At 43.0% G+C, this 27,264-nt stretch overlaps 2 protein-coding genes across 5 annotated transcripts in view; one reads left to right on the top strand and one right to left on the bottom strand.

Moving 5' to 3' along the window:
* Nucleotides 1-14,439, top strand: part of npnta (nephronectin a) — a 53,206-nt gene extending 38,767 nt beyond the window's left edge. For all 3 annotated transcript variants that reach the window (XM_061680107.1, XM_061680106.1, XM_061680105.1), the window contains 6 exons: nucleotides 221-343; nucleotides 2,408-2,836; nucleotides 7,355-7,438; nucleotides 8,242-8,340; nucleotides 10,301-10,560; nucleotides 10,852-14,439. In XM_061680107.1, the coding sequence (XP_061536091.1) occupies nucleotides 221-343; nucleotides 2,408-2,836; nucleotides 7,355-7,438; nucleotides 8,242-8,340; nucleotides 10,301-10,560; nucleotides 10,852-10,962 (1,106 nt within the window). In that variant the 3' untranslated portion in view covers nucleotides 10,963-14,439. The remainder of the gene's footprint in view (nucleotides 1-220; nucleotides 344-2,407; nucleotides 2,837-7,354; nucleotides 7,439-8,241; nucleotides 8,341-10,300; nucleotides 10,561-10,851) is intronic.
* Nucleotides 14,440-15,358: 919 nt separating this feature from the next.
* LOC133404085 (arachidonate 12-lipoxygenase, 12R-type-like) lies at nucleotides 15,359-27,256 on the bottom strand. Of its 2 annotated transcripts, none has more exons than XM_061679690.1 (14): nucleotides 27,076-27,256; nucleotides 20,600-20,804; nucleotides 20,428-20,509; nucleotides 20,225-20,347; nucleotides 19,817-19,920; nucleotides 19,452-19,618; nucleotides 19,187-19,330; nucleotides 18,553-18,756; nucleotides 18,369-18,455; nucleotides 18,115-18,284; nucleotides 17,767-17,888; nucleotides 17,541-17,641; nucleotides 17,279-17,449; nucleotides 15,359-16,116 (listed from the first exon to the last, which is right to left on the bottom strand). In XM_061679690.1, exons 1-14 carry the CDS (start codon nucleotides 27,214-27,216, stop codon nucleotides 15,937-15,939), a joined length of 2,001 nt encoding a protein of 666 aa, XP_061535674.1. In that variant the 5' UTR covers nucleotides 27,217-27,256; the 3' UTR covers nucleotides 15,359-15,936. The 2 variants fall into 2 exon arrangements, with proteins under 2 accessions (XP_061535674.1, XP_061535675.1); XM_061679691.1 differs by having other exon boundaries at nucleotides 27,139-27,256.
* Between the last annotated feature and the right edge of the window lie 8 nt (nucleotides 27,257-27,264).

Genomic DNA, 27,264 nt, shown 5'->3' with positions numbered 1-27,264 from the left:
AACAACACAAACAGCTTGAATAAGCATGTTGGGCTATTGAAAGGATTCCTTGAATTTAATGGAAAATAACAAACTCTATGTTGTTGAAAAGGCTTTCGTCACACGTCAAACTTTTGCCTTTGACGCCATCGTAGCTTATCACAACTGGCCAGCTACTAAAGCCTCTGCAGTCACGTCACGATCGCTCATTCAATGTCGCCCCTCCCATATTTCCTTTCAGACGTGGATGAGTGCTCTTTGGAGATCGGTCGCTGCGGTGGCTATGCCACCTGCTTCAACACGCCGGGCTTGTACAAGTGCAAGTGCAAAGACGGCTACAGGGGGACGGGCCGCGACTGCAAACGTAAGACAACACATGAAAATGCGCTGGGATGTTTTCTTTGGGGAGGTATAGCCTCAAAAGCCGCCCCCTCGCTCCCCAATAAAACTGCGAGATTCTTTTCTTTGTAAGGGTTGCCAGTCACTGCCTATAGCCCCCCTTTTTATTTTTTTTACAGCCTTATCACATTTACCCAGAATGTTGCTCTTCTATTCTGTCTATTTTAATTGGGCCAAAGAGTCATTGAGCTTGCAAAATGTATTTATTTTACATGGGAGTTTCTCCCGACTCTCGCACAATCCATTAGTTCCTGGAGAATTATAATCATTGAGTCCTTCGACAGACAGTAATGGCGTGGCAGTCCAGTGAGCAGGAAGGACGCACCACGTCTTTTCCCCCTCATTGAGGGCGTCAGGTTGGGTGTTGGAAGTAGGCTGGGTTGGGGGGAGGGTCTTGTTGCAATATCCAACGTGGGCATCACATATCTAAGTAAGATGAGGTGACAACTAAGGTACAGAGCTTTTGTCCACACACATTCCACACACGTGAATCCCGGATAAAGTGCCCCCACCCCACACACACACACAAACACACACACACACTCTCCCTTACCCAGACATCACCACAGACCCCCATCTCGCCTCTTGATGCAAAGAATGTGCAGGAGAACAAAAGGACAAGGTCCATGACATCATCACGACTTGGGTGCATGTTGCCTGTGTCCCAGAGGTGGGAGACTTATGTCGACAATTTTAGGAATTACTAGGCTAAAATTTACGAAAGACTCGACTTCACTCTGACGTGGTATTCATGACTCTCTACTTGACTTGAACTTGAAGTACATGACAAGTCTAGCCTGTTTACATTTAAAATCAGCATTTTCTAGATAGTGTTCAATAGTTTTGTTTTTGAAAGAAACTTTATTTTTTGAGTAGTGCTCGTGAACCTGGCAACAGACCAGTCGGCACACCGCTTCATGAAACGCATATAATGGAGTTAGCTACAAACTGTATATTGTTAAATTCGGAATGAAGAATTATGTTTTTCATAAAATCAGGAAAAAGAGAATCAACAACAGCTAACATCAACCATCACTACAAAACTGCTACCCTAACTTCACCGTTTAGCTCACAGACAGCTAGTTAAACATTAACTAAGCTTCAGTCAGTTAGGCATTTAATTGAAAAGAATATACTTTTCAGAGACTCTTCTTGGTACCATTGGAAAAAAACTGTGATTGTGAATGGGTAAGTTTCGCTAACTAACTCAAGTAGAGATACTGAGTGCAAAGTGGCTAATGTACAAATATACAGGGTTTCTCAAAAGTCACAGCACAGTTCCTTTTTTCTGTTTCATTTCAGGTATCATTCGGACAGAAGTGAGACCATCAGCATTTGACAGATTAGGCATTGCAGTTTTTGAAAGCATATATTTTCCTTGCCCATGGCTCGCAAATAGGTATATTGGAGCAGCTTTGCAAAATTACCACCTGGCCACAAGTTTTTTTTTTTTTTTTTGTTTCTGACTGCAGTTCAGTGTCAGCTTGAGAAGCTTTATGGCCATCACACTGCTCCAATACATAGTGCAGTTTACACTATCCATGGCAAGTTTCTCGAAATAGGATCGTTTTTTTGATAAACAATGCCGCAGAAGAAAAAAAACGAATCACTGTTCTATGTACATACAGGTGCAAATCAATTAATAAAAATATTTGGGAAAACTCCATTTAAGTAGTTCAATTCGAAAAGTGAAACTCATATATTATACGGATCCACTCTACACAGAGGGAAATATTTAATGTTTAATGCCGTGGCTGCGACTGTGACTGTACCCTGCTTCTTTCGCCAAAAGTCTGCTGGGATTGGTGCCAGCTCACCTGTGACTTTGAACAGCCTAAGTGCTATAAAACTGCCCATGGCTGTGAGATGTGCCACTTTAGTTAGAGAGTCATTTGAGGGGCATCACAGGTTGGAGGAAGTGATTCGATGCATATTAAAAATGTCGTTATGACACTTAATGGCCAATTGTCTGCCTCATTACGTCTTCAGTACTTGTTAGCGCTCCATCTGCACTTTCTTGTCATTCCAGCCATTCCCAAGGTGGCCATAGACCCGCCGAGGCCGGGCAAACTGCCTCCCAGCTACCACAACCACCTGCCTGATACTGACCAGAGGAGAACCACCACCACGCTACGGCCGCCGGTCACCCATAGGAGGGTGTTCACCGTCGCCCCCAAAACCACAACAACCGCCGCCCCAACAACGACGACTGTGCTTCCGAAGAGGACGACGATATCCCCGCGCAAGCCATCAACTCCGACCCGGAAGCCCTTCGTCCCCACCAGGAGGCCACCCCCACATACTCGCAAGCCCTACGTCCCTCCAAATCCGGTGACCCCCACCAGACGAACCCCGACAACGACCCCGACAACGACCCCGACAACGCCATCTCCGCGGGTGACCACTGTGGACAACAGCATCCACAAGGACGTGACTAAGCAGCGAGGAGACGTGCACAGTAAGTTTTTGTTTTTGTTTTTTCGCCCACAGCATGAATAAAAAAACATTGTGCGGCTCTAAGTGGAATTATAGACCATTTAGCAAATGGTGTTAGTGGATTTTATGACCGTTCAGAGGCAGCACGAGGCTTTAAAAGCTACTTTGTGATAAAGGTTATACATATGACTTTGAAAGCACTTTCAGATACTTGGATATGTTTGAGAGCGGTTATAAAGCACAGTTTGGGCAAATACTCTCCAGTATTATTCATTTTAGAAGACTGAGGAAAAAAGACAAAGTAAAAACGCTCAGTGATGAATTCCTGACTTTCAATCATGATGTCCTCATTCAAAACATAAGTGTTGGATCCACAGGTGCATCGCAATAGATTACAATATTATTTTAGGAGTTCATTTCCACCCAGGAAAAACTCTATTACCATGTCAGAATTTGATACAGTTGACCAAAACACTGTAGAGAAAAGGTTCAGCAGCTGAAGCCATCAATGAGTTGTCTTGACTCAATACCATCTGACTTTTTCAAAGCTATTGCGAAGTCTGTGCGAAGTCTGATTTGCATTAAATAATTTGATTTGCATTAAATAATCAATTGCTCACTTCAGTCAGGCGAGTTTCCTAAAGCTCTTAAAGTAGCTGCCATTAAGCCTTTGCTAAAAAATAGAACGCTGGACACTTCCATGTTAGCAAGCTATAGACCAATCTCAAATCTCCCTTTCATAGCCAAGATTGTTGAGTAAGTTATTTTTAATCAACTCAGCAATTTCTTGAACTTAAATGGACTTTTTGACAAATTTCAATCAGGGTTCCGAACTCATCACAGTACAGAATCTGCTCTTATCAAAGTGCTAAATGATATGAGGTTGAATACTGACTCGGGAAAGGTGTCAATTCTGGTCTTGTTTGGCCTCAGTGCGGCTTTTAATACGGTAGATCATAATATACTGCTGAACAGGTTGGAAACGTGGGTAGGACTAAATGGAACAGTCCTTAAATCGTTCAGGTCCTACCTCGAGGAAAGGAGTTATTTTGTAACTATTGGAAGTGTTCAATCTCATCGAATGGCAATGACCTATGGGGTGCCTCAAGGGTCAGTTCTTGGACCCCTTACCTGCACCTTTGTTTTAAAGGTTTATAAGCTGTTTTTTCTTTGTTTTTAATCATGTAAAGCACATTGAGTTACCGTGTGTATGCTATATAAATAAATTTCCTTTGCTTTACATTTAACCGTTTGTGTATATCAAATAATTTGTTGTAATTTATTGAATTATAAACAGTTACATTTAAAATAATTATTCTATTATTCAAATGATTTTTTTTTTATCCAATCTATAAAAATTACCTGACCTATCTGTCCAATTTAAAAAATCAAATGTGGTCCTTGAGCACAAATGTTTTCCCACCCCTGTAAAAAGGGAGCTCGTCCAAAGCAGCCCTAATCAGAAATGACAGATGTGCGACACTAAATTATAAAACCTTTCTATCTCCGTCGTCTAATGTAGTTGTAGCAAGCCCTCAAAGATTGATGATCCTTTTGAGGGGGTTGGCAAAAGGGCCCGCTGAGCACTGCTCGTAGCTTTAATTAAAAATTTTATTTACCTCAAATCACCTAACAAAGAATGGAATGGCGTGAGTATTGGAGTGAGGCCGATACGAGCTGCACTCGAAATGCGTTCAGCTGCAAAGTTGGGTGTCGCAGGTGAGATGTTCGCACGGGCAGATGGCGGCACATAATTACAAATTGCGGTGGTGGAGGCGAGGCTGTAGGAACGGAGACGATTTCATTAGCACCTGTCTGCAAGTCACAGCTTCCAGGAGCTGCTTTGACGAGGTAACTCCCCCCACTGAGCAATTATTTATATAATCGCTCCCAAATGAAAAGAAACGAGCCTCAAGCATCCGTGTGTGAGGATATTTACAGATTCATCGTTCAGTGCAAATTGTCAAAGCTATCTACACTATAATCTTAATGCAGACTGATCAGAGCTAATGTTAGCGTCAAGGCTAGTTCGTCTCAGTGCTGAAAGAAAAAAATGTGCTCAGTTGCCGAGTGTGTCCTCCATTCTGATTGTTAAACACCGCACCCCAAATGAAACAGTCGAGGAAATAGACGCAGCATTTAATTTAATGCATTTCCTCAAACAGTTTTCTCCATTCTAGTAGTAGACACTGTAGTACCAATTAATGTCTCTGTGGATTATCCATTCTAATAGATAAACAATACTTTTTACCATATTTCCCACAGTAGTGGCCTCCACTCTTATAGGCAGAACTCCCTAATTAATTGCTGAGCATGTACTCTTCGCCACTAAATAAACACTGCCCCCCCCGAAATGAAGTCTCTCCAGTTGGGCAAATACACACAGGATTTATAGTTTTACCATATTTCCTCAAATGGTGTCCTCCACTGAGATATTGTTATAATCAGCTCTTGTAGACACGGCAGCGCTGATTAATCACCAGGTACGCCGTCCACTCTAACAAATTGCTCCCCAAATGAAACACCGGGGTTTCTCCGCAGTTGAGCAAATAAACACTGGATTTGTAGTTTTACTTTGTTTCCTCAAACACTGTCCTCCATTCTAATAGACGCCGTGGCCACAATTAATCACTAGGTGCATCATGTACTGTAATAAATAAATGTCACGCAGCTAATGCCTGATAAATTCTGCAGTTGAGTAACGAAATGCAGCATTTAAAGTTTTGCAATACTTTTTAAAATATTGTCCTTTGCTGTCATAGAGGCAGTACCCCAATTACTCACCAGGTGCATCGTCCACTCTACTGGTGTGCTCTGCTCTTATAGACACCATGCGCCATCCACTGTAAGAAATTAAACCTGCGGCCCAAATAAAACACCTGCTACTCAAGTTCAGCAATCTAATAACATTCAGTTTTACCATATTTCGTTGAATGGTGTCCTCGGTTTTAACGCATTGGATCCAATTCGTCACTAGGCCCCACTGTCTACTCACACTAATAAATAACAAAAACACTGCACTCCAAATAAAACGCGTGGTACTCAAGCTGCTTCAATAAACCCAGCATTTATAGTATTACCGTATTTCCACGAACAAAAGATGCCGTGCCCAAATTCATCACTGGGTGCATGATGAATTGACATCAGGGTGTGTCCAAATATTACAAGTAAATCTCCTCAGGGGTTGTCCATTAGAAAGAGGATAAATATGTGCACACGTCTAAAATAAGAGGATGGGTGTAGGTCTATTTTCAGCTTCCTGACTGAGTTCAAGTTGCACTTTCGTTAATCAGGATCATTTTATTTATATGTTTTATGACAGGATGCATGATACCCAAGTAGGAGGAGGGGGCGGGGGTGCTGTGGTTTGGGTACATTCCTGCAAAGACCATCTGCATGTATACACACACGCACACGCATACACACACGTTGAGCCCAGGATGCCAGGGATCGCTGGAGGTTCTGGTGCGATCGCGTCCGGCCTCCACCCCCTCCTCCACTTGAATGCGTTTAGGCATTCAGACGCCCTGCCAGCTTCTGTGACTCACTTGTTGGACCCAATGGAGGTCAGTTGAATCTGAAACGAGCTCAGTGTACGGAAGGCCCAGAGTTTGTATTATTAGCTCATTAAATCACGCTGAAAGCTTGAGCACAATTTTGCATCTTTGATTACTTTTTTCACAGAAGTTTGAAGGTTTTAAAATGTAAACTTATACAGTGGTGCCTTGAGATACCAGTGACCCGACTGTAAGTGACCGAGATATGAGTCGTCATTTGGCCGTTTTGTTTTTTTTGCTTTGATTTGTGAACTCGAACTTTATGTTGGCAGCCAACTCAATTCAACTCACTTAAGCAGCACTTTGGCAAATAGTGAACAATTTCTCAAAAGAGGTTTCAAGATGGGCAGTACCAGTCTCATTTGAAGTTTAATGTCAAACTAAACATCAAACAAAGAGAATTACATGATGTGTATTTAAAAACCAGCAACCTGTGTGGCTTTAAGACCAGCCTTTAGATCAACCAACTAAATGCTAACATAAATGGAAAATGTCATTGACATGCCAACGTTGGCATCGATAGTCACGCTTTTACAACCCTTTAAACAATGGCTATTTGAAAACACATGGTGAAACAACACATGTAGACAGATAATATAAGAATATATATATATATATATATATATATATGACTATAGTCACAGGCATATATTCTTCTTCCTCTACTGAAAATTAGTAATATTACAGCAACTTTAGTTAGTAGATTAGTCGTACAGAACAAGTAGTCGACTGTTCTTCATTTGCGTCTGCATGACTGTTATTATACAGTACTGCCACCCGGTGGCCAAGGTGGGCACACCAAAAGGTGCAACACACTGAATTGGATTGCAACATTTAATCATGTTGCACAAACTACTTAATGCTCTACATTCTATTTCATTAGTTTATCAATCTGTTTTTATAAAGTATAATATCATAGAGTGCTATTTTTCTGTTTGTCTTTTTTTTCCCACATATTCATACAGCTCCGTTTGTTTCCTCAGTCCCGCGGAACCACAACCACAACACGGTGCTGGACTTTGACATCGAGCTGGGCAACACGGCCGATGAAGCCAAGGACGACGCCGGTAAGCTACTGCACGTCACGCATTTTAATGAGTCAAATGTGCAGCGTTCGTACTGAGTCACGTATCGCAGAAAGCTCTTTATACTGGCCTCAAAAGGCAAGTTAGTGAAAATGTTACTTTGAGCTTCTGCTGCTGGGACAAAAAAAATAAAAAATCTGTTCTTGAGTCATATCATGCATTAACTGTAAAGGCAATGATTTAAATAGTGTGTTTCACTGTTATCCAAGTGTAAAAAGTACAAGTCTACAAAGATTTTCACCGCGTTGATGTAATAGGATAAGAAAGGAACCACAAGCCATTACATTTTATTCTTGCATGAAAGAGGACAAATAGGGCAACTGTGAAGAATGCAGGATAGAATGCATTATATCTTCTGACCAACAGAAGAAAAAAAAATATTTTTTCAATGAAATATATATTGATAAATGGATGGGTAGAACTTAACGACTTGGCTTTTGCGTTCAGGTTTGTGTCACTGGACATTCATTTAGTTTAATTTACCACTTTTGTAAAATAGAAATAATTTTTTTATAATACTGTGAATTTATTCTCATAACTTTCAAACTTCTGTTGCATTAAAATTTGGTAGGGAAATTTGACACCGATTTTGAGAGATTTGTCTTTTTTTTTTACTCCAGATAAATCTTTTTTTCTTTCTTTTCTGTTCTGTAAAATAAATCTCTCAAAAAAGAAAGGGATTATTTTTCTTGTCCCGTTGTGACTTTATTTTGGTATATTCACAACCTCTGTCTCTCTTTTGAAGTTCTGTTTTCTCAAAAGTTGTGCGTCTTCCTCCTGGTCAGATTCAGGCTTCCTGAGCTGCTCTTTCGACGACGGCCTCTGCGGATGGATCAGAGACAAAGACGGAGACGTGCACTGGGAGACCACGCCGGACCCGGCAGGTAATGGAAGGCCAGGGACCTTGTTAAGCAATGTAAACAATACATCCATCTTGGACTCTATGGCAGGAGACAAGATGGAGACTCTGGGATGCCACTGAGTGACACTTTCGACTCAAATTACCGTCATTTTTGTTCTTTAGCTTTACATAAGGCGGACATGTTTGAACTGTGTTGACGTGAGTCAGTGGTGGACAAACATGAAGTTACAGTGCCTGGCGTCCTCGGAATGATGGATTCAATTCTGCCAGACTGAAGCGTGCTATTTTAAAGTCGCACTTTAAATGATACAAATAGTCTTTTTTTTTTTTTTTTTGCTCTCTCCCAAAAGTTATATTTTTTCCTAAAAAAGAAAAACCAAGAAAACATATTGTTCCTAGAAAAATATATAAATTTTCTTGAAAAATACACATTTACTAATGGAAAAAAAAAAAAAAAAAAACACTTTTGCAATTTATGGCTTTATTCACGTAACTTTCTGATTTTTGTCTCTTGTGTGCAAGTTCATGTCAGAATTGTGATATTCACAAAAGAATACAACCTTTTTTCCGCAAATTGTTTGTCATCAAAAACATCTAAAAAAAAAAAAAAAAATACACCTGTTGTTAAATTCAACTGAATAATTGAATTAAGATACGATATTTAAAAAAATTATAATATATCCCCAAAATAGTAAAAACACTTGTTCTCAGTTGTTGATTCCAACTTTCATCTTTCAACTTTCATCTAACTACTGTTTAATCCAGTAAATGACACTTTTCTCTTGGGGGGGAAAAAAATCCCCAAATATTGTCCATCCATCCATCCATTTTTTTATACCGCTTGTCCTACAGCTGGTTTTGAAATCCCAAATTAACATTTTTATTTTTTTTTCAAAAAAAATTTCTGAGTAGTTTGAATTTGAAAACCTACCTTTGTGATTATCTAATCACGTTCAGGTCTATGTAGGAATTATAACATTTTCTAACGTTGCAATTTTTCCTATTTCTCGATTCAAAATGAACTTCAACTTATCTTCACATACAAAAAAAAAAGTGTTTCCTTATAAAAGACCCGAAAAAGAAGATGGTTCACATGAAAACATATTTGCAGACTGTCAAACACATGCCAAAGTAACAGGTGGCGCCATAAGCTTTCTAACAGTTCATCCATCCATCCATTTTCTGAGCCGCTTCTCCTCACTAGGGTCGCGGGCGTGGTGGAGCCTATCCCAGCTGTCATCGGGCAGGAGGCGGGGTACACCCTGAACTGGCTGCCAGCCGATTGCAGGGCACATAGAAACAAACAACCATTCACACTGACAGTCACACCTACGGGCAATTTAGAGTCTCCAATTCATGCATGTTTTTGGGATGTGGGAGGAAACCGGAGTGCCCGGAGAAAACCCACGCAGGCACGGGGAGAACATGCAAACTCCACACAGGCGGGGCCGGGGATTGAACCCGGGTCCTCAGAACTGTGAGGCTGACGCTCTAACCAGTCGCCCACCGTGCCGCCCTTTCTAACAGTTCGCCCAGTGATTCTCACTGTTGTATGGGTACAACTAGTGATACGCAGGCTCCCTCTAGTGGTAAGAATCACTGCTTAAGTCGAGTTCAGTTGTATTTAACTTAAGTTAAATACATTTTCATTTAATCTTAAATAGCTGTTTGTTTTGATACAATTATTATTTTTTTTTTTTAACTTGAATTTGCAATACATTTGAATAAAACAATTTATGTACATTTTTATCTTCCTATATTTCAGTGATGTGTTAATGTACAAACTGCGCATAATGTTACATTTACTTACAATCATATAAAATATGTTTATATAATTAAAACATCTCTCATTTTTGGTGAATGCAAATATTTTGTATGTGGTACTTCGTGTAAAAAGTCCAAGAACCATTGAGTTCGTCAATCAGAATCCTGAAGTTTCCGCATGTTTTATATGGACTGAAACATGCCGTTTCACTGCCCAGGCGGTCTCTACCTTACCATCCCCGAAGTGGGCAACAAGAGGACGGGGCGGGGGGCGAGGCTGGTCCTCCCGTTGGCACCGCCGTGGAACGAGGGCAACCTTTGCCTGTCATTCCGCCACAAGCTGGCGGGCCACCATGTTGGCATGCTGCAGGTGTTCGTGAAGAAGGGCGCCCGCTACAGCCCGGCCGTGTGGGGGAGGACGGGCGGCAACAGCTGGAGACACACCCAGATAACGTTATGGGGAGCGGGCCTGGAGAGCGTAAGTCTTTAAGGCTTTAATCATTTGTCACGCTTGGAGGGGTTGAACGACTTTTTATAGTTGACGCTAAGGTGATAGTTGTCAACTCGCTGTGCACGCCTCCAAACACAATTTTTGTCTTGTCACATTGTTTTTTTAATGTTGCTTTCAAAATTGTGTGGAAATTCTGACAACATTTTGAAATGTGTACTTTTGGCTTACAGTATTGCAAATTTCTTACTGCAACTAAGGACTTTGGTACCTCCCCGTAATGACTGCGATGCGCTGCAACTGTGACCGTGCTCCCAACAGGTGGTGCTGAAGGGCGAGCGCGGACGGGGACGAAGCGGAGAGATGGCGGTGGACGACATCTCGCTAGCAAAAGGCTCCTGCACGGACGATCGCAGCCCAACGAGTCTCTGACGCGGCAGCTCAAGGGAGAAAACAATTAGAAGATTATCTCGATGAGACGTGACCCCTGTTTGGACTGCTCTTCTCATTTGGCGCCCCCTTGCGTCCGAACCAGCAAACAGCAGCACATTGTGCTTCTCGAAATGCAAAGACTGAACTGGACTTCAGCCTCGTCTGATTTGGAGGCCCGTGCCCGTGTGGTTGCCATGGTAACGTCCGCCAACAACCCTTCCATCCCACTGCTGCCCGTTTAGTCGCTCTGCTTGTCGCAGGGGTCATACCAGTGGTGGCCACTTGGTTTCTTTTCTTCATCTGATTAGATCAACAATACAATAGAGTATCAGGTCCACGAGATGAAAACAAACTAGAACAGGTCGAGTTAAGCTGTAACTTTGACAAAAAGTAATTGTACATGAAAAAACGAAAATGCGGCTGTAATTTTATGACAAGTAATGTTTTGAGAATCAAGTTGAAATTTAATGAAAAAAGTACAGTTTATCTTATTTCTGTCCCACACGTGGTAGGTGAAAATCTGCAATACAGAGAAACCATACAAAAATTTTTTTTGTTTTTTAATAGTTTTACCCCTCCCATATGCTTAAAACACACGGATTTATTACAAACACGCTTTATGGAGTATTCCTTAGCCCCTGTCAAGAATTGGGAGACTATTGTAGAAAATCACTTTGAGGAAACGAAAAGATGCACACTTCTCCAAATAAGAGGCTGTTTATTTGTCACTCTCCATTGGAGTTTACTATAAATCTGACACAAAAACATTGTATATTCAAACAAAATGTTCAACCAAACCACTAAACTTCGCTAGCTTAATGCTGACATGTAATGCAAAACGCTACAGATGTGCTAATGTAGATTAGCATAGATGTTACAGTGATTATAAACCTTCAAACAACTGCTTCTTTAGCAGCAACACATACAAACAGAGCATCCAACAATATTCACAGGCTTGTATTCTTTCTGCTCTGTGAGAACAGCAACAATTACTTCAACTTAGTAGGGGATCTTTCTGCCTCTTCTTGCTCCTAATTTCGCGGAATCTCCATCCAGTAAAGGGCAGTGCCACCCGGCACGTTGTAGCACAAAGTGGTACTACTCCGAAGGCGCGCAACTCTAAATTGGGACTTGTCTGTATACTGTAAAAACCGACCGCTTCAAAATCTGTGACATCTGCAGAGGCGTGAAAGTTCAACTGCGATATTGTGGAGGTTCACGCTACAGTATTTTACCAGAGAATCTAATTTTAAAGTTGACATTTCACCAGAACAACTGTGTGGAGTTTGCATGTTCTCCCCGTGCCTGCGTGGGTTTTCTCCGGGCACTCCGGTTTCCTCTCACATCCCAAAAACATGCATGGTAGGTTAATTGAAGACTCTACATTTCCCTTAGGTTTGAATGTGAGTGCGAATGGTTGTTTGTTTGTGTGCCCTGCGATTGGCTGGCAACCAGTTAAGGGTGTAACCCGCCTCCTGCCCGATGATAGCTGGGATAGGCTCCGGCGCTCCCGCGACCCTAGTGAGGAGAAGCGGCTCAGAAAATGGATGGATGGAAATTTGTCATTTATGTGGGGAAAAAACATGAAATATTGCTGAAACAATATCATGGTTTGCACAAGAAAATGTAATATTGCAAAAATAAATTTGACATTTGACCATTAAGTTGATTTGTTTTTGGGGTTTTTTTTTCCCCCGGAAAGAAGTTGCAGTATTGCTAGAATTAAATTATATTTTTACATTTAAAAAAAAAAAAAAAAGGAAAGTTACAGGCAAAACGTTGGGGTATTGCTGAAATGAAGTCGCAATCGAGATTAAAGTTGCTGTTTTATGTGGGGGCAGGGGGATTATTATTTTTTAAGCATGAAGATTATCACACACAAAAAATATGAGAATAAATATGATATTTCATATGAACCAAGTTTTTATTTTGCAATGATAGTAATTTTATAAGTAAAAGAGAATTAGGTCACGAGATAAAAATTTATGCGGGAAAAAAATTGGATATTGTGTGAAGAACACTATTTTTTTAATTAAAATAGTAATTTTACAAAAATGAAGAAAAAAATGGGCATTTGCTTAAATGATTCCAGGAGTTTATGAGAAAAGGTTTTACAAGCAACAAGTTGAGTTATACTACGTCTGAATTTTACGATGAAAAGTAAAATGAGAATATAATCATAATATATATTGTTGAAGTCTCAATAATTTCTCCTCGTAGAATTTCACGTATTCTTCGAGTTTTACAACTTTTTTCCCTATGAAATGACGCTTGCCTCCTTGTGAAAATTTACTTTTTCCAGTCAAATTTTATTCTCAGAAAATTGCAACTTTTTTTCCCTCATAATGAAATCTGTGACTTGATTCTCTTCATATTGTGGTCGTTTTCTTGGGAGCCTTGTTACTGCTATTATCATTTTCCCTATGAACCGTGCAGCTATTCCCATACTTGCCTGTCCCAGTATTTCCGACAAAAACCTACCAGATTTATTTTTTTAATATTTTTGTCCTACCCGTCATGAGATCAAGCCATTGATTTAAACTGTATGCTATATTGTACAGGCGGCACGGTGGCGACTGGTTAGAGCGTCAGCCTCACAGTACTGAGGACCCCCGACTGTGTGGAGTTTGCATGTTCTCCCCGTGCCTGCGTGGGTTTTCTCCGGGCACTCCGGTTTCCTCCCACATCCCAAAAACATGCATAAATTGGAGACTCTAAATTGCCCATAGGTGTGACTGTGAGTGCGAATGGTTGTCTGTTTGTATGTGCCCTGCGATTGGCTGGCAACCAGTTCAGGGTGTACCCCGCCTCCTGCCCGATGACAGCTGGGATAGGGTCCAGCACGCCCGCGACCTTAGTGAGGAGAAGCGGCTCAGAAAATGGATGGATGGATGGATGCTATATTGTACAATTGTTATCTATAAAGTGCCGTTTGTTACAGACAACTCTTAAGGCTTTTTCAAATTCTGTTATTGTAAATACTCAAATACCACCATTCGTTGTGTGCTTCAGACATACTGTAAATCTGCCCGTGTTAAATAAGCAAACTTCAAATTGCTTGTGATACTTTTTTAATTGAACACCATACATTCTTGAATTAATACATTTTCTCAACACTCCCCTATCCTGTAAAGTACATTTATTGTCTGCCATGATGATGATGAAGGGCACTGGATGATGGAATTTCTTTTTTTTTTTTTTTTTTACATTACATCATATGCATGTTCACCATATTTAAAATTAACGCAGAGCAGAATGTAAATAAAACTCGTTTGTCTGACAAAACACAGTTTGGAGGTCATTAACACCCAGCCATCCCTTACATATCGACTGTTGACTGACTGAATTTTTCCATCTCTGAAAAATATCGTGGCGCGTATAGTGTGTGTACATGGTACATTTCCGTGTGTGGTCAACGTTTGGGGAGTTACAAAATTGTTTAGGGGGGTTTAACAGTTTTAGTGGGGCTATGATTGTAAAAATCAAAATCATTTTTGGGGGCCTTCAGCCTCCCCCTAAAATAGGCCAAGTGACGCCACTGCTTTATCTTGAGGTCACGAACTGATGGCCGAACATTCTCCTTCAGGATTTTGTGTTCGACAGGTTAGATTTAAGTGATTTCTTGATTAAACGGGTCTGGAGGTAATCAGGCTCGGATGTGGTCAGTGAAAATGAACTCAGCTTCCCAAAAAAAGGGACGAGCGACAGTTGGGGTGGGGCCGGCCAATTACTTTTTCACACAGGTGTTCCTCTTAATAAATCTATTCACCATTTAAAAACTACATTTGTTTGATGATCTTGAATGTTAAAGTGGGTTAAAAAGGAGAATTTGACAAGGGAGCAAAAAGTATTTTTCACGGCGCTCTTTGTGTATTAAAGCAATCCGACTGTAACGCGCCATCGTTTACGCACAAATGAACTTTGACTGAAGAATGAGCTCCAACTGGTTGTTAAATAATCATCTTTCTTAATGCTTGACATATTCAAACTTATATTCAAACAGACTTTTTAATGACTACTCTGCTTCACTACGCTCCCTAAACCGTAAAGCAATTGAAGTTGGCACAGTGCAAAAATGTAAATAAAATATTTTTGACTGACAAATTTTAATATGTAGCCAGTATTCTACTCTAGTAGTGAGCATGTGACACACATTAGCTGCAGTATAAAAGCCAAATCGCACTTTCAGCGGAACCTCCAAAGTCAAGTGAGTCGCTCAATTTAAAGATCAACCAAAATCATCCAGAAAAACATGCCTCAAACTTCAAACAAGATGCCAGCAAATTGTATTTTACTTTCGCTCAGTGAGCATCGAAAGGATTAACTTCACAAGTGTGTTTTGCATTTTCTTTAGTAATTTTTGGGGGGGGGGGGGGGGGGGGGGGGTTCTGTGATGGGTACAAGAGCATAAAATGGAACTGACAAAGGCATAGTCTTTGAGGTGTCTTAAATGGTCAATGGGCTTTCACTTGTACAGCACTTGTCTATCTTTAAGGTACTGAAAGCGCTTTAACAATTGTGAGGTAAACAACTTTGGGTTCAGTCCTGCTCAAGGACATTTCAACATGGTCACAAGGCCTCAGGGTTGAATCTGCAATCAAGGTTGGGAAATGACCACTCTACCACCAGTGTCTTGTCACCCCCTATTGATTTATTTTATTTAGTTTTACTTCATTTTACTTCAATTTTGTTCACATCTCTTTACACGTATGACGTTGTTACTTAAAATGGGGCCTGTATAGTTAATACAGGTTTTATGAGAAAATTCATTGACTTATTATTTCCCCAAGAAAATTTCTTTAGAAATTAGATCAACTTGGAAGTCAACCACTCTCACAGAACAGATTGGGTTCAACTTTGGAGGTTCCCTGTGTTATTTTTTTTTTAAATCGGATGTTAAATAATACTATAAGCTTAAAAGACACACATTTATGATTCATTGGATTCTCCCTTTTGATTGTGACTTTCCGAGGTTTAGATGGCCACACTGTTCTCGATCATCTTTGGATTCAGGTAAGTGTAAGGAATTTCCAGACCTTTGTTTCTGTTGTTGATTGTGATCGACAACCTGTCAAGCTCAACTTTAAACTCCTTTTGCAGCTGGCGGGGGAACTCCTCGGTGAAATGTTCTTCTGGGTAGTGTCCGAGGGTGACCTGTTGTCACAAACAATATACGTGATTAAAGTGGAAATAACACACCTACACACACCTGCCAGCCTAACCAGTTAACATGGATATTTGACTTCTAAAGCCGTCAATGGCAGTGAATCTGTTAAAATAGCAGGTTTTCGTGAAATTAAAAAGAATGTGACCAAAAGAAATTATTTCTAAACTTTTTCCATTCTTAATGTGACCTATAACCTGTTCAACCCAACTGAAGGAAAAAAATATATTTTTGAGAGGGGAAGTAAAAATAATAATAGAAAATGTGGTTGCACAAGTGCGCACAGCCTCATTTACCTGGTGATGTGGCTGTGTTCCAAAATAACCAATCACATTTATGCTCATGGACAATAGCAGTTAGCACATACAGTACCTGCCACCATCAAGTCCATAAATACCAAAGATTATTTTCATTATGTTTTGAGAAAGATTGTGTCTGTTTAGGGAAGCACGGTGGACGAGCGATTAGCACGTATGCTTCATATTTATGAAGATTTGGTGTTCGAATCTCAGGGCTTCCTGAATGGAATTTGCAAGTGATCCCAATGCTTGCGTGTGTTTCCTTCTTGTAGTCCAGCTTCTTCCCACATTACAAAAACAGCATCTTAGGTTAATTGAAGCTAGAGTCTAAATTGTCCATCGATGTAAAAGCGATTGAATGCTTTATTGTCACACTCACAACCCCGGTTGATAGAGCTGAAAATTGATAGAATAGCTATGTTCCTAGCTCTAGCTTTGGGTAGTAACTGAAAGGACAAGATCATAAATATGATCGGTTGATGCTAGTTTCCTTCATAGGGGAGCTACGAGTTCGGTCATCGAGGAGGGACTCTGATCTGTCGGATCTCCAAGCGCCAGTTGAGGTCGCTCAGGCAGCTATGGCGGATAGCCCCCAGATGCTTTCCTATAGTGACTGATGTTCTTGGCATTTCCGATTTGAGGGAGATTCAGGGGAAGGCCTAGGACACGCTGGAGGTATGTCTGGCAAAATCCCGTATTGCTTCGTTGGAACTGGAGGAGGTGGCTGGAGGCAGGGAAGTCTGGGCTTTGCTAATTAGATAATTTCTCTCGCAACCCAGATCCGGATAATTGTCATAATAAAATACACTTTTCCCCAACAAATATTTTGTCATGTCAAGTTTGGTGTACTTACAAAGTCTGAGCTCTGCGTGCTGAGCACCCGAACTGCAACCATTCCCCGAACAGTCACGTTGATAGGGGGCAAGGTCTGCAGCATTGTGGCCTCACTTGTTGTACCCTTTGCGGTGGGGGGAGGACGTTGCAGGGTCGGGGGGGTGTTGGGCATCCAGCGACCATAGTCGTACTGCAATGAGGGTTTGCCAAATGTATAATTTCATGCCTGTTTAGACCACAAGTAATACAAGGTAACGCTGATGTTTATCAAAAGGATTTACCTGTCCATTGTTTACAGCCGCATGCTGGCCCGAGCTATTGAACAGCAGCATGGTGACGAACTTGATCAGCTCTGGCACGGTAGCGAAAACCTGAGGGATTCCTGGAAAGGAGAATAAGAAAACTGCAGAACTGCTAGCACAAGATATTTGTGCTACTGGGCAGCTGCTGGCGAGTAAAAGGTGCACTAATGTTGCAACATGTGGCATCACTCTCTGTAAAGATCACCTGTTTGTGGCTCGGAAAGAAAGCCATAATTAAATATGTCCCAGATCCAAGTCTGCAATTCTGAGTCTTGCTGGACCTCATCGTCACTTTTGTAGTAGTACTGTATCACTCCCTGCACATATCTTTTAAGAGACAAAACACATGCATTTTGCTAAATACTTTGAATTTATTCGCAGCTGGTAATAAAACAATTCCTGATCGATGCACAATTGTACAGATTCTCATGAGAATTCTATTGGTCCTCCCTCAGCCCATGGATTACCACTCTACTGTAAGCTTTGTAGAAAGAGGTATGGCAGTAGGTTTTCATGCAAAATTCGGAAAATTCAGCAGTTCAGTTTATCATACTTGAAGATGATGTTCCACAGTTGGAGTCCATCATCCCTGTAGTGGAAGTTTGGCAAGTCCTGCATGTCACGATCAGCAATGTTGTCGGGGAGGCAAAGGGACCTGTAGGTTATCGAGGACATCGAGCGTGCCATGATCTTCATCAAAGCCTCTCCACCAGAAGCTGCCGCCTGAGGAACATTAGATCGAAATTAAGATCAATAGTCCAATACATAATATCAACAGAGGATCTTCAACTTTATTTTGAAAACAACCTTGGTGAAGACTCCATTGGGTCCCACCAGCTGTGTTCGACTTAATTCATTTATATGCAGAGTGTAGCGAGTGTGGGGTATGAGGAGCTAAAGGGATAGATGGAAGGACCATGAAAATAAATCTTGAGGCAACAGAGGTATAAATAAAAACACTTGGTTGAAACCAAATTGGAAAAGCAGTTACCTTGTACAGGGGATGCACCATGGGCACGTTGCGCAGCAGTGACACCACAAAGACCTCTGCCAGTAGGTGAGTGCGCAGCAAGTGCGCGTTGATTTGGTGCTCTGCGAAATCGGCACTTCTCACAAAAATCTTAGCTGTCAGCCAGTCGTACGTAGAGTCAGTTGGGAGAAAGATGGGGTTGTCCTCAGCTGGAGTCTGCTTCAGCTGAGGGAAGACGAGGATATGTAATTAATGAGCATGTCTTCTCAGGCTGGTCATTTCAAATTCAAGGCGACCAGAGGGAGAATGTGCTAACACCTTTAGTTTTAAGCCTTGAGCCTTGTGATATAGCTACAATATCAAGGTTCAGATTCACAATTAGACACTTTAAGGTCAGAGTGTCTTTGCCACTATGGGATTTGAAGTCCCTCTGTAAAACGATGGAGTCCCCTCGGCACAAACTACAGTCAGAACCTTTTCCTGACTAGGAGGCACTGAGGATACCAGGGATGACTCCAACACAGAGCCAACAAACTATTAACAAGCTCCGAGTTCACTAAAGGCAGCTGCAACGTAATGCAAAATTCAAGCCAGACTACGGCTGGAACTGCTAACTGATTTTCCCTTTAGGAACATTGGAGTAAATTAATGTCACCTGGATGGCAATAGGCATCAGCTTGTCGTCAGGTCTTTTGTGAAGCAAGACGAGGGGCGCCATTAAGTACTGCTGAATCCCTTGGATAGTGTTGGCAGGCATTCCGTCCAGGTTCTTGTAGTCACACAGGTATATGTTGCCTTCCTGTTTGAGGGCAAACAAATCTGGTGCTGTTGTGCTATTGACAAAATGGGTCGACTGTATACCGACTATATTCAAATCAACAGTCAAACTAATGTGAAGAAAATGTGAAACAAACTGTTACCTTCAACTCCTGAGACAAGTTTGAGCCATCAGGGATGAAGACCATGTCATCAGTCACAGGGAAGTTCTTGGGTAGAGTCTTGCAACGTTGAATCAAGGTGGGATGGACGCCATTTAGAAACTGGTATGCAAATAAACCATCCTCCTTCCAGTGTTCCTGGACGTAATCTGACAGAAGAACAGTGATAAACTTCCTTCACATGCCTTGTTTTTAGTCAAACACACACTGGTTTACTGCTACTACTACAACTACTACTACGCTGGTATTAATGCACTTATTTTATATTAACTCCTAGAAACACTTGAAAAAGTCCATTGAAGACAGCACTTTGTGAAGACGGAAGAAACAATTGACGATACCGGTACCTGAAATGAGGGTGCCTTTGAAACGAAATATGTCGTTGATATTGTCAAGACTTTCCCAATTTTCCCGGTTGTCATCCAGCCCCTTAAGCTGAAGCTCAGCCAACCTGGGAAACAAAACAAGCAGCTTTTTCTTAACAAATAGCAGAAATGTTGAGTAAAAGACTGTGGAATCTCAAAAGTCAAACAGCCCTGAGGCTGTACAATGGAATTAATTTACTTAAATATATATCTTAAGTTGCACAAAATTCCTACTATTAATGACTTTACACAAGTCCTCAATTCAGAACAAAGGAAAAACTTTGCACATTTATTCTACTTTTTCTTTGACTTTTGTTGTCATAAAGAAGGAGCAGCATCAATGTTGTCAGCACTGGTTTTATCAAAAGGTAAGGTTTGGAGGGCTCTTACCCTGTGACTGCTGTGAATGCAAACTCTGTCGTCTTGGTGAAGGAGAACTGGAGCTCATTCGGCAGGCTAGTAGGACCATCTGCCTTAATGGTGTAGGGGATACCTGAGTAAAACAAATTCCACCTTTTGGGGTGTTTTTAGGTTAATGTTCGACTAGCAATGTAACAAATCAAATATTTGAGGGATACACAGTGAACTCTCACCCATAGTCCACACTTCGGTGGATCAGCTCCTGCTTCCTCGCGTGCTGACCAAGAAAATTGCTTTCATCAAAGATCCTCAGAGCTTTCAGAGCAAAACCACAAACATATTGCATGAGGATTATTTGAAGGTATTTAAGTACACGACGGCAGACAAGCACAGAAATCATCAAACCTTTGCCTTCTCTGAAGCGGTGAGTCTCACTGTTATTGATCCAGCAATAGATGGGAAAGGTGTAGATGTCTCTCTCTGGTGATTTGATTTCCACTTTGTCAGGGAACCAAGCATCATCGGGCAAAAGGAAGAATTGTCGTTTGTCTAGTTCTATCAGAACCAGCTGTCCAAGGGAGTTTGGGCAGGAAACAAAATAAGTCGACACCTAGAAAAATAACAGGAAATAATGTGTGTTGAAATATCAGTTGCACAGTTATGTTTTAGGGACACTACTTTCATCTTCTGTTCATTCCATTCCAGATGAGCTGTTGGATACTGTGGAAAAGTGGCCTGAAGACCTAACCTAGCAGCAGGCACAGCATGGAGAAACGGAGACTTATCACTGCAGCGGAGGAGTTTGCTGGCAGTTCGACCTGCCGAATCCTGCCACGCCCAAGGTGGCTAGTGACAAGGAGCCAGCCATCATTTGACAAGCAGTGGTGGGTACTCCTTCTCCTGTCATTTTGAGATCCTGCAAATACCGGTGTACTACCATGTTAGCAAAGCACCAAGTGATAATGACTGCTATTTCTTCTCAACATGCCGCTGCCTGGACACGGAGGGATTCACTGTATCTGCTGCTTTGTAGCCTGCCCCAAGATGTGGAGCATGAAAAAGGAAGGTGCCGTTTCTCTTGGAGGTGCAAGTAGACAGCTGAGTCTTGACCGTTTGTGGTATTGTGTATAGATGGGTTTAAATCAGTGATTCCCAACCAGTGTGCCAGGGCACATTAGTGTGCCGTGACCACTCTTCGGGTGTGCCACAGGAAATTATCAAATTTTACTTAATTGCTCAAGAAATTATTTATTTCCAAGAAATAATGTATCTTTATTCATCTATTTATGCTAGTGAGGCATAATGACAGACGGAACAAATAAATGCTCTTCTATTAGATGGCAGGAAGTACTTATAACAAATGTATCCACTTTTTGTGACATTTATGTTTGTGGGTGTGCTGTGAGATATTTCAATTGTAAAATATCAAGTCATTTAGGCGGGACATAAGAACTATTTTAGGGGGCCAAGACAAAATATTTGACCTAACCACGAACAGCGAAATCATATTGGGGGTGACTTAAGAAAATTATAGGGAGGCTTCAGCCCCCTAAAATAGGCCTAGTGATACCATTGGGCCAGTTCCTTTTCGAAACAAAATAGTAAAATCTATTTTGCGGTAAGACGATAAATAGTGTGCAAGAACCCATATACTTTTCAAAATGAAAGAAAGTTGCAGAAAGATATAATGAATAGACTCTTCACTTATTTTGATGGTAGAATGTATAAACCTAAACTGTAAATAAGTGGGAACTTAATTTTTTGTGGAAATTCTGCTTGGAAAAAGTAGTCGTCCATGTTTCAACCAAAATGCTGTGCACCATTTTCTCCACAATAAAATAACCAAAGTCGACCAAGCACAAATGACGATTTCATGACATTTGTTTGAGAAATGTACTTGTTTGCTGTAGGCGCCGCTCAAGCATACCAACAGATTTGTTTGAAAACACTGAGTTTGCTTTCAAAAGCAGCAGACTACAGTATACTACAAAATACTCATTTAACTCATTCACTGCCATTGACGGCTGTTTAATTCAAATATAGGTTGATTTTAAATTTTAAAATATTCAAATTGACAGGCATTCAACCATCAGTGAGTCAAATAATCATGCAAATTATGAAAATGTCTTCTTTGTTGTCTGAGAAATTGAGAAAAGCTTGCTTTTTAAAGTGGCTGTACTTATTTGCGTATATTGAGCACTGCGTACCGCATTCACTGTTGGTCTTCCTAGCTGTTTAAGTATAACTGCAACACAGTAAGTGCAATGTGGCTTCCAAATAATTAAAAAAGCTAAATTCAAATGGACAATAAATTGTTTTCTATTTGCACTGATGATTTAATGTTATAGGGTTTGTGAGGCAATTGGTTGGGAATAAATCAGCTTTAAATTTTGTTTCAACATACAGCGGGTACCGAAAGTATTCAAACCCCATACATTTTTCACTCTGTTGTTATATTGCAGCCATTTGCTAAAATCATTTGAGTTCATCTTTTTCCTTATTAAAGTACACACTGCACCCCATATTGACAGAACAAAAAACAATTGTTGAAATTTTTGCAGATTTATTAAAAAAGAAAAACTGAAATATCACACAGCCATAAGTATTCAGATCCTTTGCTCAGTATTTAGTAGAAGCTTTTGAGCTAATGCAGCCATGAGTCTTTTTGGGAATGATGCAAGAAGTTTTTCACACCTGGATTTGGGGATCATCTGCCATTCCTCCTTGCAGATCCTCTCCAGTTCTGTCAGGTTGGAGGGTGAACGTTAGTGGGTAGCCATTTTCAGGTCTTTCCAGTGATGCTAAATTGGGTTTAAGTCAGGGCCCGGGCTGGGCCATACAAAAACAGTCACAGAGTTGTTGGAAGGTAAACCTTCGGCCCAGTCTGAGGTCCTAAGCACTCTGGAGAAGGATTTTGTCCAGGATATCCCTGTACTTGGCCGCATTTCCTTCGATTGCAACCAGTCGTCCTGTCTGTGCAGTTGAAAAACACCCACAGCATGATGCTGCCACCACAATCCTTCACTGTTGGGACTGTATTGGACAGGTGATGAGCAGTGTCTGGTTTTCTCCACACATGCCACTTAGAATTAAGGCCAACAATTTCTATCTTGGTCTCATCAGACCAGAGAATCTTATTTCTCACCATCTTGGAGTCCTTCAGATAGTTTTTTTTTTTAAAGCAAACTCCATGCGGGCTTTCATGTGTCTTGCACTGAGGAGAGGCTTCCGTCGGGCCACTCTGCCATAAAGCCCCGACCAGTGGAGGGCTGCAGTGATGCTTGACTTTCTAGAACTTCCTCCCATCTCCCGACTGCATCTCTGGAGCTCAGCCAAAGTGATCTTTGGGTTCTTCTTTACCTCTCTCACCAAGACTGTTCTCCACCGATTGCTCTGACAAGCGATGTGAGCTGTAAGGTCTTATATAGAAATGTGTGTGGGTTTCCTAATCAAATCCAATGTGTATAATCAAACACAGCTGGACTCCAATGAAGGTCATCTCAAGGTTGATCAGAAGAAATGGACAGCACCCGAGTTAAATATGTGTCACAGCAAAGGGTCTGAATACTTTTGGCTGTGTGATATTTCATCCATCCATCCATCCATTTTCTACCGCTTATCCGAGGTCAGGTCGCGGGGGCAGTAGCTTTAGCAGGGACGCCCACACTTCCCTCTCCCCAGCCACTTCATCCATCTCTTCCGGGGGGATCCCGAGGTGTTCCCAGGCCAGCCGAAGGATGTAGTCTCTCCAGCGTGTCCTGGGTCGTCCCCGGGGTCTCCTCCCTGTGGGACATGCCTGGAACACCTCACCAGGGAGGCGTCCGGGAGGCATCCGAATCATATGCCGCAGCCACCTCATCTGGCTCCTCTTGATGTGGAGGAGCAGCGGCTCTACTCTGAGATCCTCCCGGATGACCGAGCTTCTCACCCTATCTCTAAGGGAGAGCCCGGACACCCTGTGGAGGAAACTTATTTCGGCCGCTTGTATCCGGGATCTTGTTTTTTCAGTCACGACCCACAGCTCGTGACCATAGGTGAGGGTAGGAACGTAGATCGACCGGTAAATCGAAAGCTTCACCTTTCGGCTTAGCTCCTTCTTTACCACAACGGATCGATACAAAGTCCCCATCACTGCAGACGCTGCACCGATCCGCCTGTCGATCTCCCATTCCATTCTTCCCTCACTCGTGAACAAGACCCCAAGATACTTGAACTCCTCCACTTGGGGCAGGATCTCATCCCCGACCTGGAGAGGGCACGCCACCCTTTTCCGACTGAGGACCATGGTCTCAGATTTGGAGGTGCTGATTCTCATCCCAGCCGCTTCACATTCAGCTGCGAACTGCTCCAGTGAGAGTTGGAGGTCACGGCTTGATGAAGCCAACAGAACCACATCATCTGCAAAAATCAGAGATGCAATACTGAGGCCACCAAACCGGACCCCCTCTATGCCTCGGCTGCACCTAGAAATTCTGTCCATAAAAGTTATGAACAGAATCGGTGACAAAGGGCAGCCTTGGCGGAGTCCAACCCTCACCGGAAACGAGTCCGACTTACTGCCGGATATGCGGACCAAACTCTGACTCCGGTCGTACAGGGACCGAACAGCCCGTATCAGGGGGTTCGGTATCCCATACTCCCGAAGCACCCCCCACAGGACCCCCCGAGGGACACGGTCGAACGCCTTCTCCAAGTCCACAAAACACATTTAGACTGGTTGGACGAACTCCCATGCACCCTCGAGGACCTTGCCGAGGGTGTAGAGCTGGTCCACCGTTCCACGGCTCCTCCTGAATCTGAGATTCGACTTCCCGACGGACCCTCCTCTCCAGCACCCCTGAATAGACCTTACCAGGGAGGCTGAGCAGTGTGATCCCCCTTTAGTTGGAACACACCCTCCGGTCCCCTTTCTTAAAAAGGGGGACCACCACCCCAGTCTGCCAATCCAGAGGCACTGTCCCCGATGTCCACGCAATGTTGCAGAGGCGTGTCAACCAGGACAGCCCTACACCATCCAGAGCCTTGAGGAACTCCGGGCGAATCTCATCCACCCCCAGGGCCTTGCCACCGAGGAGCTTTTCAACCACCACGGTGACCTCAATCCCAGAGATAGGAGAGCCCGCCTCAGAGAACCCAGACTCTGCTCCCTCATGTTGGTGGAATTGAGGAGGTCTTCGAAGTATTCTCCCCACCGGCTCACAACGTCCCGAGTCGAGGTCAGCAGCGCCCCATCCCCTCTATACACAGTGTTGATCGTGCACTGCTTCCCCCTCCTGAGACGCCGGACGGTGGACCAGAATTTCCTCAAAGCCGTCCGGAAGTCTTTCTCCTCCCATGCACGAGTTTTTGCTTCAGATACCACCAAAGCTGCATTCCGCTTGGCCAGCCGGTACCCATCAGCTGCCTCAGGAGTTCCACACACCAAAAAGGCTTGATGGTGTCCACCAACAGGTTCGGGGATTTCCGCCACGACATGCACCAACCACCTTACTGCCACAGCTCCGGTCGGCCGCCTCAATAATGGAGCCACGGAACATGGTCCACTTAGACTCAATGTCCCCCACTTCCTACGGAACATGAGCAAAGTTCTGTCGGAGGTGGGCGTTGAAACTCCTTCTGACAGGGGATTCCGCCAGACGTTCCCAGCAGACCCTCCCAATACGTTTGGGCATGCCACGTCAAACCGGCATCTTCCCCCACCATCGGCGCCAACTCACCACCAGGTGGTGATCAGTTCACAGCTCCGCCCCTCTCTTCACCCAAGTGTCCAAGACATGCGGCCGCAAGTCCAATGACACGACCACTAAGTCGATCATCGAACTGCGACCTATGGTGTCCTGGTGCTAAGTGGACGTGTGGACACCCTTATGCTTGAACATGGTGTTGGTTGTGGACAAGGTGTGATGAGCACAGAAGTCCAATAACAGAACACTGCTCAGGTTCTAATCGGGGGGGCCGTTCCTCCCAATCACGCCCTTCCAGGTCTCACTGTCATTGCCCACGTGAGCATTGAAGTCGCCCAGCAGAACGATGGAGTCCCCAGTGGGAGCGCTCTCCAGCACCCCCTCCAAGGACTCCAAAAAGGGTGGGTACTCTGAACTGCTGTTTGGTGCATAGGCACAAACAACAGTCAGGACCCGTCCCCCCACCCGAAGGTGGAGGGAAGCTACCCTCTCGTCCACCGGGGTGAACCCAAACGTACAGGCGCCGAACCGGGGAGCAATAAGTATACCCACACCTGCTCGGTGCCTCTCACCGTGGGCAACTCCAGAGTGGAAGAGAGTCCAACCCCTCTCGAGAGGACTGGTACCAGAGCCCAAGCTGTGCGTAGAGGCGAGTCAGACTACATCTAGTCTGAACTTCTTGACCTCGCACACCAGCTCGGGCTCCTTCCCTGCCAGAGAGGTGACATTCCACGTCCTTCTGTAGCCGGGGATCGGATCGCCAAGGTCCCCGCCTTCGGCCACCACCCAGCTCGCACTGCACCCGACCCCTATGGCCCCTCCCACATGTGGTGAGCCCATGGGAAGGGGGACCCACATTACCCTTTTGGGCTGTGCCCGGCCACCAGACGCTCGCCTACGAGCCCCACCTCCAGTCCTGGCTCCAGAGGGGGGCCCCGGTGACCCGCGTCCGGGCAAGGGAAATCTGAGTCCATTTTTTGTCGTCATCATAAGGGGTCTTGATATTTCAGCTTTTCTTTTTTTTTTTAAAATCAAATCTTTTTTTCTGTCAACATGGGGTGCTGTGTGTACATTAATTAGGGAAAAAAAGAACTTGAATTATTTTAGCAAATGGCTGCAATATAACAAAGAGTTAAAAATTTAAGGTGGTCTGAATACTTTCCGTACCCACTGTAGTGAGCTGTTTTCCACACTTACTGATCCGCTGAAGATGACCAAAGACCTCAGCCATGTGCGCTTACTCTCGCCATCTGTGCCCACCAGTTTAATGTGCACAGGGTTCCAGGTGGTGGAGTTAAGTCGGTCGCCAGTGTAGACGGTCACCTCGTAATCCACCATTGTTATTCCACAATGATGAGGAATCCTAATCGGAGAAACACGGTTCTT

This window comes from Phycodurus eques, chromosome 6 (assembly GCF_024500275.1).
Source record: "Phycodurus eques isolate BA_2022a chromosome 6, UOR_Pequ_1.1, whole genome shotgun sequence".
In the NCBI taxonomy this organism is placed as follows: Eukaryota; Metazoa; Chordata; class Actinopteri; order Syngnathiformes; family Syngnathidae; genus Phycodurus; species Phycodurus eques.
The sequence above is the reverse complement of the archived record's forward strand: the minus strand, read 5'-3'. Positions and strand labels throughout refer to the sequence as shown.

What these genes read in the sequence shown, in the direction of transcription:
- LOC133404085 (XM_061679690.1), bottom strand. Translation starts at nt 27,216, where the DNA reads ATGGTGGATTACGAGGTGACCGTCTACACTGGCGACCGACTTAACTCC. An exon ending in TGGTCATCTTCAGCGGATCA is followed by an intron (nt 20,805 to 27,075) that starts GTAAGTGTGGAA and finishes TTATTTTTCTAG; the next exon opens with GTGTCGACTTATTTTGTTTC. An exon ending in CTGTGGAACATCATCTTCAA is followed by an intron (nt 17,889 to 18,114) that starts GTATGATAAACT and finishes GTCTCTTAAAAG; the next exon opens with ATATGTGCAGGGAGTGATAC.